Here is a 13,263-nt window from a genome sequence, read left to right on the forward strand (position 1 = left end):
ATGAGTGGCAGCGCTGCCACTCGGCCCTCGCCAGGTATGGTCCGACCTTTCACTTTCAGTATCTCAATCGGGTCTCTGATCCTGCGACCTGTTGGGCCGCGATGGCGCACTCTTGTTTCTAACATGTCTACATCTAGGCGCCTCCCTGCAAGGACAAGAAACCACCGCCAATGACGCCGCTTTCACTGCTGCCAACTCCTCACCTCAAGCTGCTCCTGAAGCTTCCCAACCCGCAGAGACCATGACAGAAAAGCCTAAACAGCAGCCATCGCTTGTCAAAATCCCCTCTCGTACATCCTCGAACCAGAAGTCTTCTGACCAAACTACCGTCCCGACCCCGGCCGTCCCTGATGAGCCACCTCCATCGCCCAGGCGAGGTTCGAAGCGAAGTCTTCTCAGTAGAAGCAGGAACAATAGCAGAGGTAGTCGAAGGTCGCTTAGAGCAGCTCGGGCGGCCGAGACCACGAAAGAACCTGTTCCTCCTCTCCCACAGACAGCTGCTCCCAAAATCGAGAAGAAAGCACGTAGCGGGTTGCTTGCCTTCCTGAACTGCTGCAGTCCAACCGATTATGCTGATGACACCAAATCAGACGACCCCGATGTTGCAGCAAAGAAAATCAAGATTCAACCGCAGCTTCAAAGAACGGCTAAACCACAAGAACAAAACGAGGTCGTGGAGAACGAGAAGGTTTTGGAAGGCAAAACACCCGTTGACGACGCGACTGCGCAGGGAAAGGCTGGGGAGGAAGGTAACGTAGAAGTCGTGGAGAAGAAGGAGCCTGACGAGTCACGACCGAGGATATCGCGTGAGGAAATCTATCATGAAAAGGTCACAGTTCCTGGCATGAGCGGCACAACACCATCCACAAACATCCCTGATCAAAATATGGCATCTCATGGCGATGAAGACCCGATCCGGTCGACCACCGTTACTGTGCCCGAGCCTTCGGCAAAACCAGATGTCAACGTGATAGCAGCCACACCCACTGAAGCGGAGCACCCTTCCGAGCCCCAACGATTCGAGGGCAACGAGAAGACAGCTGCTGACGTGGAGATGGCAGATGCCCCTCCTGCTGTTCCAGTTGTTGATGAAGAACCCTTGGATGAGCCACCACAGCCTGCTGAACTGCAACCACAAGTGCCCTTACCTCCTCCACCACCGTTGTCCAAACGACAAGAACAGTTTGCTTCCGAAGAGGCTGCCCCCATTCCAGAAGCCTCACCAGAGAAACAATCATGGCTGCTGCCTCCTGTGCAGCCTCATCTGAAAGGACGCAAATGTTTGATTCTCGACTTGGACGAGACCTTGGTGCACAGCAGCTTCAAGATCCTCAATCAAGCCGACTTCACCATTCCCGTCGAAATTGAGGGTCAGTACCACAATGTCTACGTGATCAAGCGACCGGGTGTGGACACCTTTATGAAGAGGGTTGGCGAACTTTACGAGGTGGTCGTCTTTACTGCTTCTGTTTCGAAGTATGGAGACCCTCTGCTGGATCAATTGGACATCCACCACGTTGTTCATCACAGGCTCTTCAGGGAGAGCTGTTACAACCACCAAGGAAATTATGTCAAGGTAAGTTTTGCTCACAAGCCTCATCCCACGCCAATATTCAGAGCTAACACTTTCCCAGGACCTGTCACAAGTCGGTCGAGATTTGAAGGAAACCATCATCATCGACAACTCTCCCACCTCCTACATTTTCCATCCCCAACACGCCGTTCCAATTAGCTCTTGGTTCTCGGATGCGCACGACAACGAGCTGCTGGATCTAATACCAGTTCTCGAAGATCTGGCGGGACCGCAAGTACAGGACGTAAGCTTGGTCCTGGACGTGGCTCTGTGAGCTCCAAAAGTCTGTTATCAAGCGTTCAGTACGGCCGTCTTCACTTCGTTTGTTCGTATTAGAACGGTATATGATTGACAAAAAGTCTGTTTGGCATTTCTAGCGCGGCGTCTATTGACTTAATGCTCTCGATGCTGGGTAGACATCACCGAGTACGGATGGACATCTTGTGGATATGGGAGCCAGGCCTGGGGAAAACAAGGTTCCAAAAAAATATAACCCGTCAAGAAAAAATATCGACTCTTAATCGCTTTGGGAAGGTCTTTGCGTCTCTTCAGCTCCCCGAGATTCTGACTGTCTGGTCTGGAAGCCAGTGAGCAACGGCCATTTGAGATACCAGTTTGGTAGGGCACAGGCCTTTTTTTCCTTTGTTGTGTCTTTGAGATTGAATTGCATATCGGCAGGCAGGCATGTGATTCTGCCCAGGTGGGACAGAGATATGTTGATCGCGGCGAGTGAGCGTCCCGAATGTCATGGGGACGTGTTTGCTGTTTCTGAGGACATATTGCTTGTACAGTCCAAGACGGCTTGTACTTGAAGAGCTTTTGAGAAGAGCGTCGGTAGATGGGAGAAAGGGGGAAATCGCTCGTCTTTCGAAGACAGTGGTGCATTGAAGGGTCCTTTGAAGAATTACGCCAAATTACAAGCACTGCGAGGGAGTCGTTGCGGCACTTAAGAAGGAGTGTTCGATGTTCATGTCTAACAAATGCTCTCTCTCTATCCTGGTGAAAGGGGAACACGCGGGCCGGCGTCGTGGGACACTTATAAGTACAACGGACAGGTGACCGAATTCTCCATTCGAAAACATATTAGTTTATGTCGAGAATCCAAATATTTTCGGCCGGTCATGGCACACTGGTCAGATGCTGTAGTAGGAAACAGTTAGGATCGTTGAAAGTGGTTTTATATTTATACTTGTAGTTGCTCGACAAACTGCCTCACGTACCGGCCAACCTCGTCCGGTGCCTCGACGCAGTGCCAGTGCCCGATCCCTTTTAACACGACCAACTTCTTCTTCTCCGCGGTCGTGCCCAGTTCCTTGAAAATCATCTCACAGCCAGCCAGTGGGGCGGACTTGTCCTGGTCACCTGCGATAACCAGCATCGGGCACTTTACCTTGGCGTACTCGGGGGGAGCGGCGAGTTCGATGGCACGGCAGTTTGCGCAGTATCCCTCTGGAGATTGGGAGAGGAGCATTTCCCGGATGAGGGCTTTCTGGAGAGCCGTGGCCCCGGGTCCCGTGGCGGCGTTGGGGATGGTGTTGGCCATGGACTCCATGCCCTGGGACTGGACGGTGGGGATGCGCTGCTTGAAGACGTTGGCCACAGCCTCGCTCGGGTGGACGGGCCCGATGCAGATTCCGGCCACGACGCGGTCGGGCGACGTGGATGCCAGATACGTCGGGACCATGCCGCCCATGGAGTAGCCCAGGACGATGGCTCGGTCGACGCCGAGGTGGGTGAGAAGGCCGAGCACGTCGCTGGCGATGGAGGGGATCGAGGTCTCCGTCCCCGGCCCAAAGGTCGAGCGTCCGGCGCCGTAGTTGTCGAAGATGATGCATCGGTACGAGGTCAGGAAGGGGAAGATGGGGAAGTAGTAGTTCTGCGTCGAGCCGAGGCCGTGCACGAAGATGAGAGTGGGTGGTGACGATGACTGCGACGACGACGACGATGCTGGGGCTATGTCTGTGTAGTGGAGTGAGTGGCCATTGATGGTCGCGAAAGGCATGATGTTTGCGCTGATTCGTGATTCTGGTGTTGACTCTTTGCTTTTCTCCTCGCAATGGCAACCTTTTTGATATTTACTGGGACCACAAGAGATCGAGACACGGCCCTTTTCCTTAGCTTGGTATCGTTGAATATATGGGTACTTCTGTTCTGTTAGTTCTCAACTTTTCACCTGCTTGTGTTGGGAGGGGACGTCGATGTCGTCCAAGTTCGGAAGATGCAACCGACGAACTTGGAATATCTGGAGGGTCCGGCCCGAAGACGTTTCCACACATTTGTCACAACTTTGATATATCACGTCGGATAGCATATTCTACTCGCTTCGCAGCGCGTATCAAGTCCTTGTCCTCAATGTTTTGGTACGAGGTACTCGCTCCCTATATACTTGGTCGTATCGGATTAGATGCACTTGGCCGGACCAACCAATCAAGCCCCTTGTGAAACGAGACTGTACGAGGTACCGTTGTACTCGGTATACTCGTAAAGATGTAGGCCGCATCGCATGCTGAGCAGATGTCCAGTCCAGAAGGCAACTGCGGTGACTGGTCGTGCTGGTCCAGCTGCGCTTTGCAGGGCATGTTTCAGACTAGATTGAGAGGCGAGTCTTGGCCTGTTGGGATTCTCGGTCCCCTCGGCGATGGCGGCCATGGCAAAAGAGGCGAATCTTCTATTGTCTCTGACAGGCAAACAGGCACGACAGGGTAGGTAATGCTCCACACCTTTGTTGGAGGCATGAGTAGTCAGGAATCCAAACGAGATGCAAAGAATAGAAACCGTGAGGGTTTGTCCGTAAGGTGTCCTGGCCTGCCTGGGTGTCTGGCTGAGTCAGAGGGGGCGAGCTGGAACTCACTGGGAGTGAGTCTGGGGGGAAGGGCATTGGATCTTCGATGCCCCCAATGCTTCAATTGCGGGCTGATCTCAAGGGCACCAAAGGGAGCATTTGGCACACCTGCCCCTTAAACATTTAGCCCGGACGCTTGCCTGATGGCCGCCAGGTGCCGCCAGGTGCCACCTGTACCGCCCATTCTGAGTCGCTAGCACTTGAGGCCCTTGAGGCACTGGAAGCCACTAGGCCCACCAGCTTGTCAATCCCACCCTGGCGATCCGCCATCCGGACACGCGTTGACGTGATCCACTAATCACCATTTTGTCAAGGGCCCAGCTGGTCCTGGTGGTCCGGGAGTTCCACCCAACGTTTTCTCCTGCCCAGAAGGGGACTGTAACAGACAAGCAGGCGAAGTGGAAAGAAAGTGAGGAGAAAGAGAGAGAGAAGAGACAGAGAGATCAAGATCCAGACGCGGACGAACAACACACCTCTACCACGTATCCTGGTCTTCCGCATTCTGCATCTGCGATTTTAATATTACACACCAGATTCGGCGTCTTGCAGGCCCATTGTGGTGTACCGACGTTCCTAACTGCGCTTGCGAATCCCCATCTTCTGCTCTCCCGAAGCTTCGACGGAGCCCCAGGTTAGATGGGCACGTACTTACTGTACGAGTAGTTGCTCTCTCACACCACACGACCTTATCTCTTCTTCCTGCTCCTCGTCTTCTTTTGTTCTCACTCTCTCTTCATACCAGCCGGCCATCGGTGCCGATTTCACTCGCTAAATATTTAATTCTGTCATCTTCACAATGTCCCCAGACGTCCGGCTCCACGTCTCCTGGCTGAGCCGCGTGGTCATTTTGTTCTCCTGCCTGTCACACGCCTTCTATATCCCAGGTATTGATCTGTCCGCCCTCGGCTCCACCAACGAATTAGATACCAGGCACTGACAAAATGTACAGGCGTGTCAATACGGAGCTACCGGGACGAAGAGAACGTACCGCTGCTTGTGAACAAGGTCTACTCGGATAAAAGTCAGCTTCAGTATGCGTATTTCGACTTGCCGTTCGTCTGCCCTCCCACCGGTAACAAACACCATGGCTCCTCCTTTGCCAGCGGCCATAGTGTCCCCCTCAATCTGGGCGAGGTTCTCCGGGGCGACAGGATCAAGACTTCGGATCTGGAGATCATCATGGGCCAGGACATAGATTGTCAGTATCTGTGCGATCGCGTGGTGGGCCGGAAAGAGTTGAAATGGGCTCAACAGCTGATTGAGGATGAATACATCACCGAATGGATTCTCGACAATCTCCCCGGAGCTACCTCGTTTGTCACCGTCGATCGGACTCGGAAGTACTATGCATCAGGATTCAAAATGGGTTACAAGGACTTTGATATCGTCACTGGTAAAGAGATGTACTATGTCTACAATCACCATACGCTCGTGGTCCGATGGCGGCGGGCTCCGGGAAAAGCTGGGGATAATGGCGGCAAAGTGATTGTTGGGTTTGAGGTCTACCCCAAAAGCATTCACGCGGGACAGCGGAATGAGACAGGCTGCCCGCTCGATGTGTCGGGTGAACAGGAGCCATTGGCCCTCTATATTCCTGGCAACACCACCAATTCGATGGAACAGTATGCGGATTCATCATACATCCCGGAAAGCCCCATTGACATGGAGGACGGCGCCACCATGACAATCCCATACACGTACTCGGTCTACTTCTTCGAGGAAAACGGGGTGGAATGGTCGAATCGGTGGGACCTCTATTTCAATGACCAAGCCGAGAGTTCCTTCACCCACTGGTTGGCCATTGTCAACTCCCTAATCATATCAGGCATTCTGGGCGCAATTTGCATCGTCATCTGGGGACGGACAATGCAAGGAGATGTCAAAGGTCGAGGTGACGGACTCCTGGAAGAAGCCCGATTGAAGATCGGCAAGCGCGAGAAGAAAAAGTCAAGCAGCGGGCTGCTGGAGAAGATCTCAGACAACGGGCCCGATGATGAGCTGTCTTCGGATGAGGAACCACTTGAAGAGATCACCGGCTGGAAACTTCTGCATGGCGACGTCTTCAGGCCTCCGCCGTACGGTGGGCTCCTCGCTCCCTTGGTTGGATCTGGAATCCAGCTGGTCTTTGTGATCGTAGGACTGCTGGGTCTCAGCTGCGCTGGCATCCTGAATCCGAGCTGGCGCGGAGGGTTCTTGAGCGTGGGCGCAGGACTCTTCGTGTTCGCCGGTGGGTTCTCGGGGTATTTCTCTGCGCGGGTCTACAAGACCTTCGGCGGTCAGAACTGGCGCAAGAACACAATGATGGTGAGTTGTTATTTGGCTGAGACTGCTGGTTCTCCTGTGCTGACTGAACGAACCAGACTGCGCTCCTCTTCCCAGGTCTCTTATTTGCCCTTGTCTTTGTCCTCAACCTCTTCTGCTGGGCACAAGCATCCTCGACCGCACTACCATTTTCCACTCTCTTGGGGTTGGCGTCTTTGTGGCTGCTGATCCAGCTTCCTCTTGTCCACCTGGGGTCCTATTGGGGCTTCTACCGATCACCTGGCTGGGAACACCCGACCAAGACCAATGCGATTCCTCGTCAGATCCCGCCACAGGCGTGGTACATGAAACAGCAAATCACACTCGCTCTGGGCGCTGGGCTGGTGGCCTTTGCTGTGCTCTTTATCGAATTGATCTTTGTCTTCAAATCACTGTATCTGGACAAGTCATCCTACTACTACGTGTTCGGGTTTTTGAGCATCATCTCGGCTCTCCTGTCCATCACCATCGCCGAGACGGTCATCATCGCAACATACATACAACTTTGTGCTGAAAATTACCACTGGTGGTGGCAGTCGTTTTTCGTGGGGGGAGCTTCGGGGTTTTGGATCTTTGTGTACTCGGTGTGGTACTATGCCACGCGCCTACACATTGACGGATTTGTGAGCAGTCTCTTGTTTTTCAGCTACAGCGGCCTTGCGTGTGCAGTGTATTCGTTGGCAACGGGCACCATTGGGTTCCTGACGGCGTACATTTTTGTTCGACGGATATACGGGGGCGTTAAGGTGGACTGAACATGCTCAGTCCTCATGATTTCTTCCGACTTTTACTCTTCCCACACGGGCTCGCCAGGGGGAAAGTGATATCTTATGATAGACGGGCAATAAGGAAGGGTCTAGATTGTATAGCAATTATCCCGACCATATTCGACTAATACGAGAACCATGAGTTGAGAAGCTTTTTCACCGTCTCACCCCATCGTCAGAGTAGGGCGTGCACGGCGTGCGTCAGGTATTGGCAAGGACGACAGGAAAGACCCTGCAGGATCAGGTGCGGTATATGTATGTGTCATGGGAAAATCTGCTGTTCCATGTTAGGGCCCAGGCTGACATGAGTGCGAATTGGAGCTGGAATGTGATGGGAAGTAGTGAGCACGTGGGTGGATATTGACCACATGCTCCATGAGGAAATGTCGGTACCATAAAGTGAGATGACATGAAGAAATTTTTTTTGGTTTTGAACTTGGCCTAAAGGTTGTCGTTCAATTTGACTTGAGAATACGCCAGGAAAGGTGGATTCCGGTGACAAAGAGAAACTGAGAATAGGAGTGATGTTGAGCGACAAAGTCATCGGAGGGCGTAAAGGGTGGAGTTGAGAGGACAAGGCACCAAAGGCCAGGCATCCACTTTGCTTACTTAGCAACTTCCTCCAGGCCCACTGGGTGCCTACAATGACAACTAGGGGGCGCTCACCGAGGCTGGTTACCGAGTCATAGGCCCACGCTTGGGGGAGGGACGTCGCCAAAACCCACATGGAACTTGTCCCCAGGGCGCGGGTCAATAGGCGGGTGTCTCCCCATGCTCCGTTGCAATTGGTTTACTTGAGGCCCGAGGTGTAGCTAAGGGCCCAAAGTATACGCGTGGTGGAGTTGGGGGACCCATTATTTACCCAAATGATTGTTACTGTCTATGGTCCGCCCTTCGCATCGCATCATTCGCATGCAAAACTATACAAGAGGAAAAAAAACATAATTGACCATGTCAATTGCCCTTTTTCCACCCGCCCATGACTCACTTTTCACGGGGCCTGGGAAATCCCTTGGGGGTTTTTCCCTTTTTTCCCACTTCTTGTACTTGTTTACGCCCTTTCGATACTTCCCACAATTAATTATTGGGCGGTGGAGCTTACGAATCATACGACCCGAGGCTTGGGTTCCCGATTGACAATTGTCAGCTGAGTCCGTGGTTTGTGTAGTGGTGGTGGTCGTAGATGGGACTGACTATATAGGGTGAACATGGCATGACATATAAATGAGAGAAAGGCATCGTTTGCTGTGTACCTGAACCTATCCTGTTTCCAGTCCTACTCCTTATCACTCTCCAATCACCCTGCGCCGAACAGCCTTCCACCTGATCAACCCACCCCCGCATTCTACACAACCACGAGAGACCCGAGAGCCTATCCCAGTGTCTTGGACTGCCCGAATCTGGTAATCGCGTCGACGACAGCCCCTCGTTCCCAGAGGATTGACGGCTTGGCCGTTGGCCGAAATCCCAATCGCTAGCAGGTCACCGGTTGTTATCACCGCCCAGTGATTCATCCTTGCATTTCCTGATTCCTTCTCTTCTTCCTTCTTCACTATGAGCACCCCTCGACAAATTGTCTCCGGCGAGATGCCTTCCTTTCTCTCCTCCGCAGTCCCTTCTTACTCGGCTCGGTCTCGATCGCTGGCCCTCCCGTCCTCCTCGAGGCGAGGCTCAGCGATTGCTACGGCGATCGGCCTACGCAAGAAGAGCGAAATCGACATCGTCCTAGAAGGCGACGCGGAATTCGTTCACTCGTACGCCACATATGACGAGATCAAGGGCCGCGTGGACATCAGATTCGAGAAGGACACTTCTTTCGACGACGTCAGCATCACATTCGAGGGTCGGAGTTGCACATACGTCGAGAAGATCGCAACCACGGCCCCCACGACGGGTCGCACGACAGGGAGACATACGTTCCTAAAAGTGCAACAGCCGATCCCCGAAAGCCTCTTGCCGGAAGGCAGCACCTTCGAGGCGGGCGTCACTTACTCGATCCCCTTCACATTTGTCGTCCCCGACAGATTACTCCCCTTCATCTGCTCGCACAAAGCCGACCATGAAGAGATAAGGAAACAGCATTTGCAGCTGCCTCCAAGCCTGGGCGACCCCAGCGTCTCCGGGGACGGTCGTACGCTGATGGACGACCTTGCACCAGACATGTCCAAGATCACCTACAGCGTCCGCGCCAGAATCACAAGGTGGAACGCCGTCGGCAGGCTGTTGGAGCTGGCCGACAAGGAGGAGCGCGTCAGGATTATTCCTGCGAGGGAAGAAGCGCCCCCGCTGAACACTGACGACAACCTGTCGGACCATGTCATGCGCAAGGAGAAGAGTGTCAGAAAGGGCCTCTTCAAGATCGGCAAGGTGGGCAGTTTGACGGCCGAGACGACTCAACCCAGAAGTCTCCGCCTTCCGCACCCACAGAAGCGGCAGACAGAACCTGTTTCTTCAATGGCGACCATCCATTTGCGCTTCGATCCTACCTCTCCAGACGACGTTCCTCCTCAGCTGGACTCTATCGCCAGCAAATTGAAGGCCTATACATTTTTCGGCGCTGCCCCGTATAAAATCATTCCAGAGGTTCGAAAACATGACAATTGGTCCGTTTTGCATGGTATCTATCCAGAAACCGTCGCCTTATCGTCGCGTTGTCTATCGACTGTCTCCTGGGTCCGCCACGATCCTTCAGACCGTGGAAGCTTCTCTTCGTCGGATCTTTCTAGACGACCATCGGGCTATTCTACGACATCGACATCATCGATCCCGGAACCGACGTGCACGTATGAAATGGGCTCGCCTTTCTACACCGCCACTCTGCCGGTTCCGATCGCACTTCCAACGCCATCGAGCAGCGGCCGACCCAGAGTTTTTGTGCCGACATTCCATTCTTGTATTGTTTCAAGGACTTACTCTGTTGAGCTGAACATTTCCTTCCGTACTCCAGGTGCCAATGTCTCAAGCAGCCATATTACTCTCAAGACGCCTATACAGGTGTCGGCGGAAGGAGGAACCCCGCCCGTTCAAGTTCAGGAAACTGACGCTGCGATCGCGGCGGAGATCGAACAGCAATTCGGACTGTACGAAGCTCGCCAACTGGAAGAAGCTGGCTTGGGCCTCGAAAGTCCAATGTACGAAGAGCCTTCTCCAGCGATGCTTATCCCCGGCACCCGACATCTGAGTCTTGCGGACCATGCCGCAATCCCATCGCCTTCGTTTACAGCACCAGTACTTCACTCGGGCGTCGATGCCGGCGCACCACCCGAATACCGCGCTGGATCTGCTTTCAACACATACAGCGCGAGGGACAGGCCGGGAGGACCTAGAACCCAAGCTGTGAGTCTCACTGCTTCCAAAGCATAGATCCCTTGCTTTTCCCAGTCTCACTATTTCTTCTCCCGAAGATCGCCCCCATTATGCCCTTCTTTGTGTGACGAAGAGGGGTGGAAGAGAGTGAACAGAAGCTGAGAGATACGTGGAGTTGCAGTTGGACGAAGAAGGGGATGATGACACCGAAAAGGAAGATGAGAAGCCGCCATCGAGACGGGCCCAACACCGCACCAGGGAGACATGGACGGAAGAGCATTGCGCACCAGAGAACGGGAGCTTGGCCTGAGACGCTGGAGTCCTCCCTCCCTTTCTCTCTCTCTCTCTTTTCACTAAGCATCGAGCTTCTTCCTCCTTGCTTGCTTGATTGCCTCTTCAGATGACTCACACAAGTCGCTGCAGGACTATACCTGGGCGTGGCAAAGACGGCCAGGCTCGAGATATTCAAGACCTCCGCTATCGCTGTCGGCCATGGTCATTCTCGCACTGTGAGAGCGGTACCTTGCAACGTTATTGAGGTCGACCAACCGTCTGTCATTTACGCACAAAAGTTACTACTACTCCGGCGGAATGAGCTGGTACCTCGACCGAGCCGAGTTATTTATTCTGTTCTGGGTTTTGATCTACGTTTGTTTGGAATCTGGGTTAAGATGCCGATGGGATCTTTCCCGGGTATCTGAGCATGGCATTGGCGTTTTGGACTTAGGTTGGATGACATATTTGCAATCTGGAAAGAAGAACGAATGACTGAATGAACGAGTAAGAGAAGGGATCAACTCCCCGACCCCCTTGACAGAACAGAGGGGTTGCTTTGGTTTTTCTGGGAACATAATAAGACCTCTGGAGAGGAGGGGAGGCAGTGGGAATGGCCCAACGGAAGCACCAAAGCTGATTGAATTTTTGCGCAAAAGAGATACCCTTGAGATTGGTTTGATTTGATTCGATTTGAATTATATTTTTCATAGTTCGTATGCGTGTCTCTTTCGTTCTATACCTGGAATTGAATTGATCATCTATTGTATCTTTCGTGTTTGTCTCTGATCTGTCTCGTCCTTCTGTCTCGTCCTTTGTCGGTCTCCCCGTGCCGCTGAGGCCGCTTGCGTTGCCGCTGCCGACCCCTCAGCTACTACATCTGTCGTATCTGTGTATGCTACTCTCGCTCGCGCAGCCATCTCGGTCTATAGCCGAAGAAACCGCTTCTCTCCCTGTCGCTGTCCTCTGATACCGTGCGATACGTACCAGACAACCCGGCCGGGATCGGTATATTTGCGGCTTCGGACGGGGGGGGGCCTCTGATCTGGTGGTAGGGGCTTTGGTCTTGTGTGTCTCGGATTGCGCAGGCTGCTATTGAAATCGTATTGGGAAACCAGCGCCCCTACTTACTATAAAGCTAGCTAGCTATATTGACCTTCTTCGCGTCGCCCTTTGGCGTTCTTCTCCTTCTCTTATTATAAGTCCGGTGTCATCTCGTGTCCCCCTCGCCTCGTGTGGCCGAGGATGGACCCGCACGGCTTTCCCCGTTCTATATTGGGGAACTAGGAGGAGTCACGTCTATGTAGAAAGGACTTCGTATGGATGAAGGTCGTGTGGCTAGGCCTTGTACAGGGTCAGCCGCAGTGCTTCTACTAAAAGGGTCTTAAATAATCTAGTAGTAGTCGAGGTTATTGTACTTAGATGTACCCGAGGAATGGTGTTGTGTGGTGTCATGTTCCATGATGGACATGGGATCTTCCATGAGGGCTTGTTGTTGTGTGCCTTAGCCGTGCTAGGTATCGTATTGTGCTGCTTGGTGATGTTCGTTGTTGTGCGTGGCCCTTCCTGCTCGACCGCGACCTCGACCTTGACTTCGACAGCCAAACGGTATCTCAACCATGTCCACTCTCGTGGTCTCCGAAACCTCCATCTTGATCACACCCGGCTCGATGTCCTCAGTATCCTGATCCTCAGGATCGTGACCGCAACACAAGTAGGTCCGCCACCATTTGGCGAAACGCTTCCAGGGTGATAGTGCCTTCTATTCGGAAAGTAGCGGCCTGTGTAGCACGAAGGTGGCTAGAGGCCTGATGTTGGATCCAACTAGGATATCATCCTCCTCCTGTTCCGCGGTTCCGGAGGTTGTCCCAGCTTCTTCCGAGCCGCCGCCGTCTTTCATATGCTTAGCCGGCTTGATCGTCGAAACGGATGATGAGCTCGAGTGGATTAAAGGTTGCGACCTGCCGGTAACGGTGTGTTGGAACGAGGCGTTGTCTTCCTGGTTTTGCCCGTCGCCCACTTCGTGCCCGCTTTTTCGTGACCATGCCCCGCTTGACGACCTCCGCCCTCGCAGCCAGAGGCACAACACTGTCTTCGAGAGACAGAGACTGCATAAAGAGGTCTTCGAAAGCCGGTGTGTTCGGTGGAGTGAGTGTCAGGGGGGTAGGCTCTTCCTGCGGTTCCGAGACACCTCGGGCCTA

At 53.3% G+C, this 13,263-nt stretch overlaps 4 protein-coding genes across 4 annotated transcripts; 3 read left to right on the forward strand and 1 right to left on the reverse strand.

The window, feature by feature from the left end:
- Nucleotides 1–1,847, forward strand: AYO20_01770 (hypothetical protein; the record flags this gene model as incomplete). Its single annotated transcript, XM_022640076.1, has 3 exons — nucleotides 1–34; nucleotides 138–1,576; nucleotides 1,635–1,847. The coding sequence occupies 3 exons, from the start codon at nucleotides 1–3 to the stop codon at nucleotides 1,845–1,847; spliced, it is 1,686 nt and encodes a 561-aa protein (XP_022504031.1).
- Nucleotides 1,848–2,756: 909 nt separating this feature from the next.
- AYO20_01771 (hypothetical protein) lies at nucleotides 2,757–3,575 on the reverse strand (the record flags this gene model as incomplete). Its single annotated transcript, XM_022640077.1, has 1 exon — nucleotides 2,757–3,575. The coding sequence occupies one exon, from the start codon at nucleotides 3,573–3,575 to the stop codon at nucleotides 2,757–2,759; it is 819 nt and encodes a 272-aa protein (XP_022504032.1).
- A 1,636-nt stretch (nucleotides 3,576–5,211) lies between these two features.
- On the forward strand, nucleotides 5,212–7,471 carry AYO20_01772 (hypothetical protein; the record flags this gene model as incomplete). The annotated part of the gene is made up of 3 exons (XM_022640078.1): nucleotides 5,212–5,299; nucleotides 5,365–6,719; nucleotides 6,776–7,471. The coding sequence occupies 3 exons, from the start codon at nucleotides 5,212–5,214 to the stop codon at nucleotides 7,469–7,471; spliced, it is 2,139 nt and encodes a 712-aa protein (XP_022504033.1).
- Nucleotides 7,472–9,037: 1,566 nt separating this feature from the next.
- AYO20_01773 (hypothetical protein) lies at nucleotides 9,038–10,846 on the forward strand (the record flags this gene model as incomplete). The annotated part of the gene is made up of 1 exon (XM_022640079.1): nucleotides 9,038–10,846. The coding sequence occupies one exon, from the start codon at nucleotides 9,038–9,040 to the stop codon at nucleotides 10,844–10,846; it is 1,809 nt and encodes a 602-aa protein (XP_022504034.1).
- Nucleotides 10,847–13,263: the final 2,417 nt, after the last annotated feature.

The sequence above is a fragment of the Fonsecaea nubica genome, assembly GCF_001646965.1.
Source record: "Fonsecaea nubica strain CBS 269.64 chromosome Unknown Scaff7, whole genome shotgun sequence".
In the NCBI taxonomy this organism is placed as follows: domain Eukaryota; kingdom Fungi; phylum Ascomycota; class Eurotiomycetes; order Chaetothyriales; family Herpotrichiellaceae; genus Fonsecaea; species Fonsecaea nubica.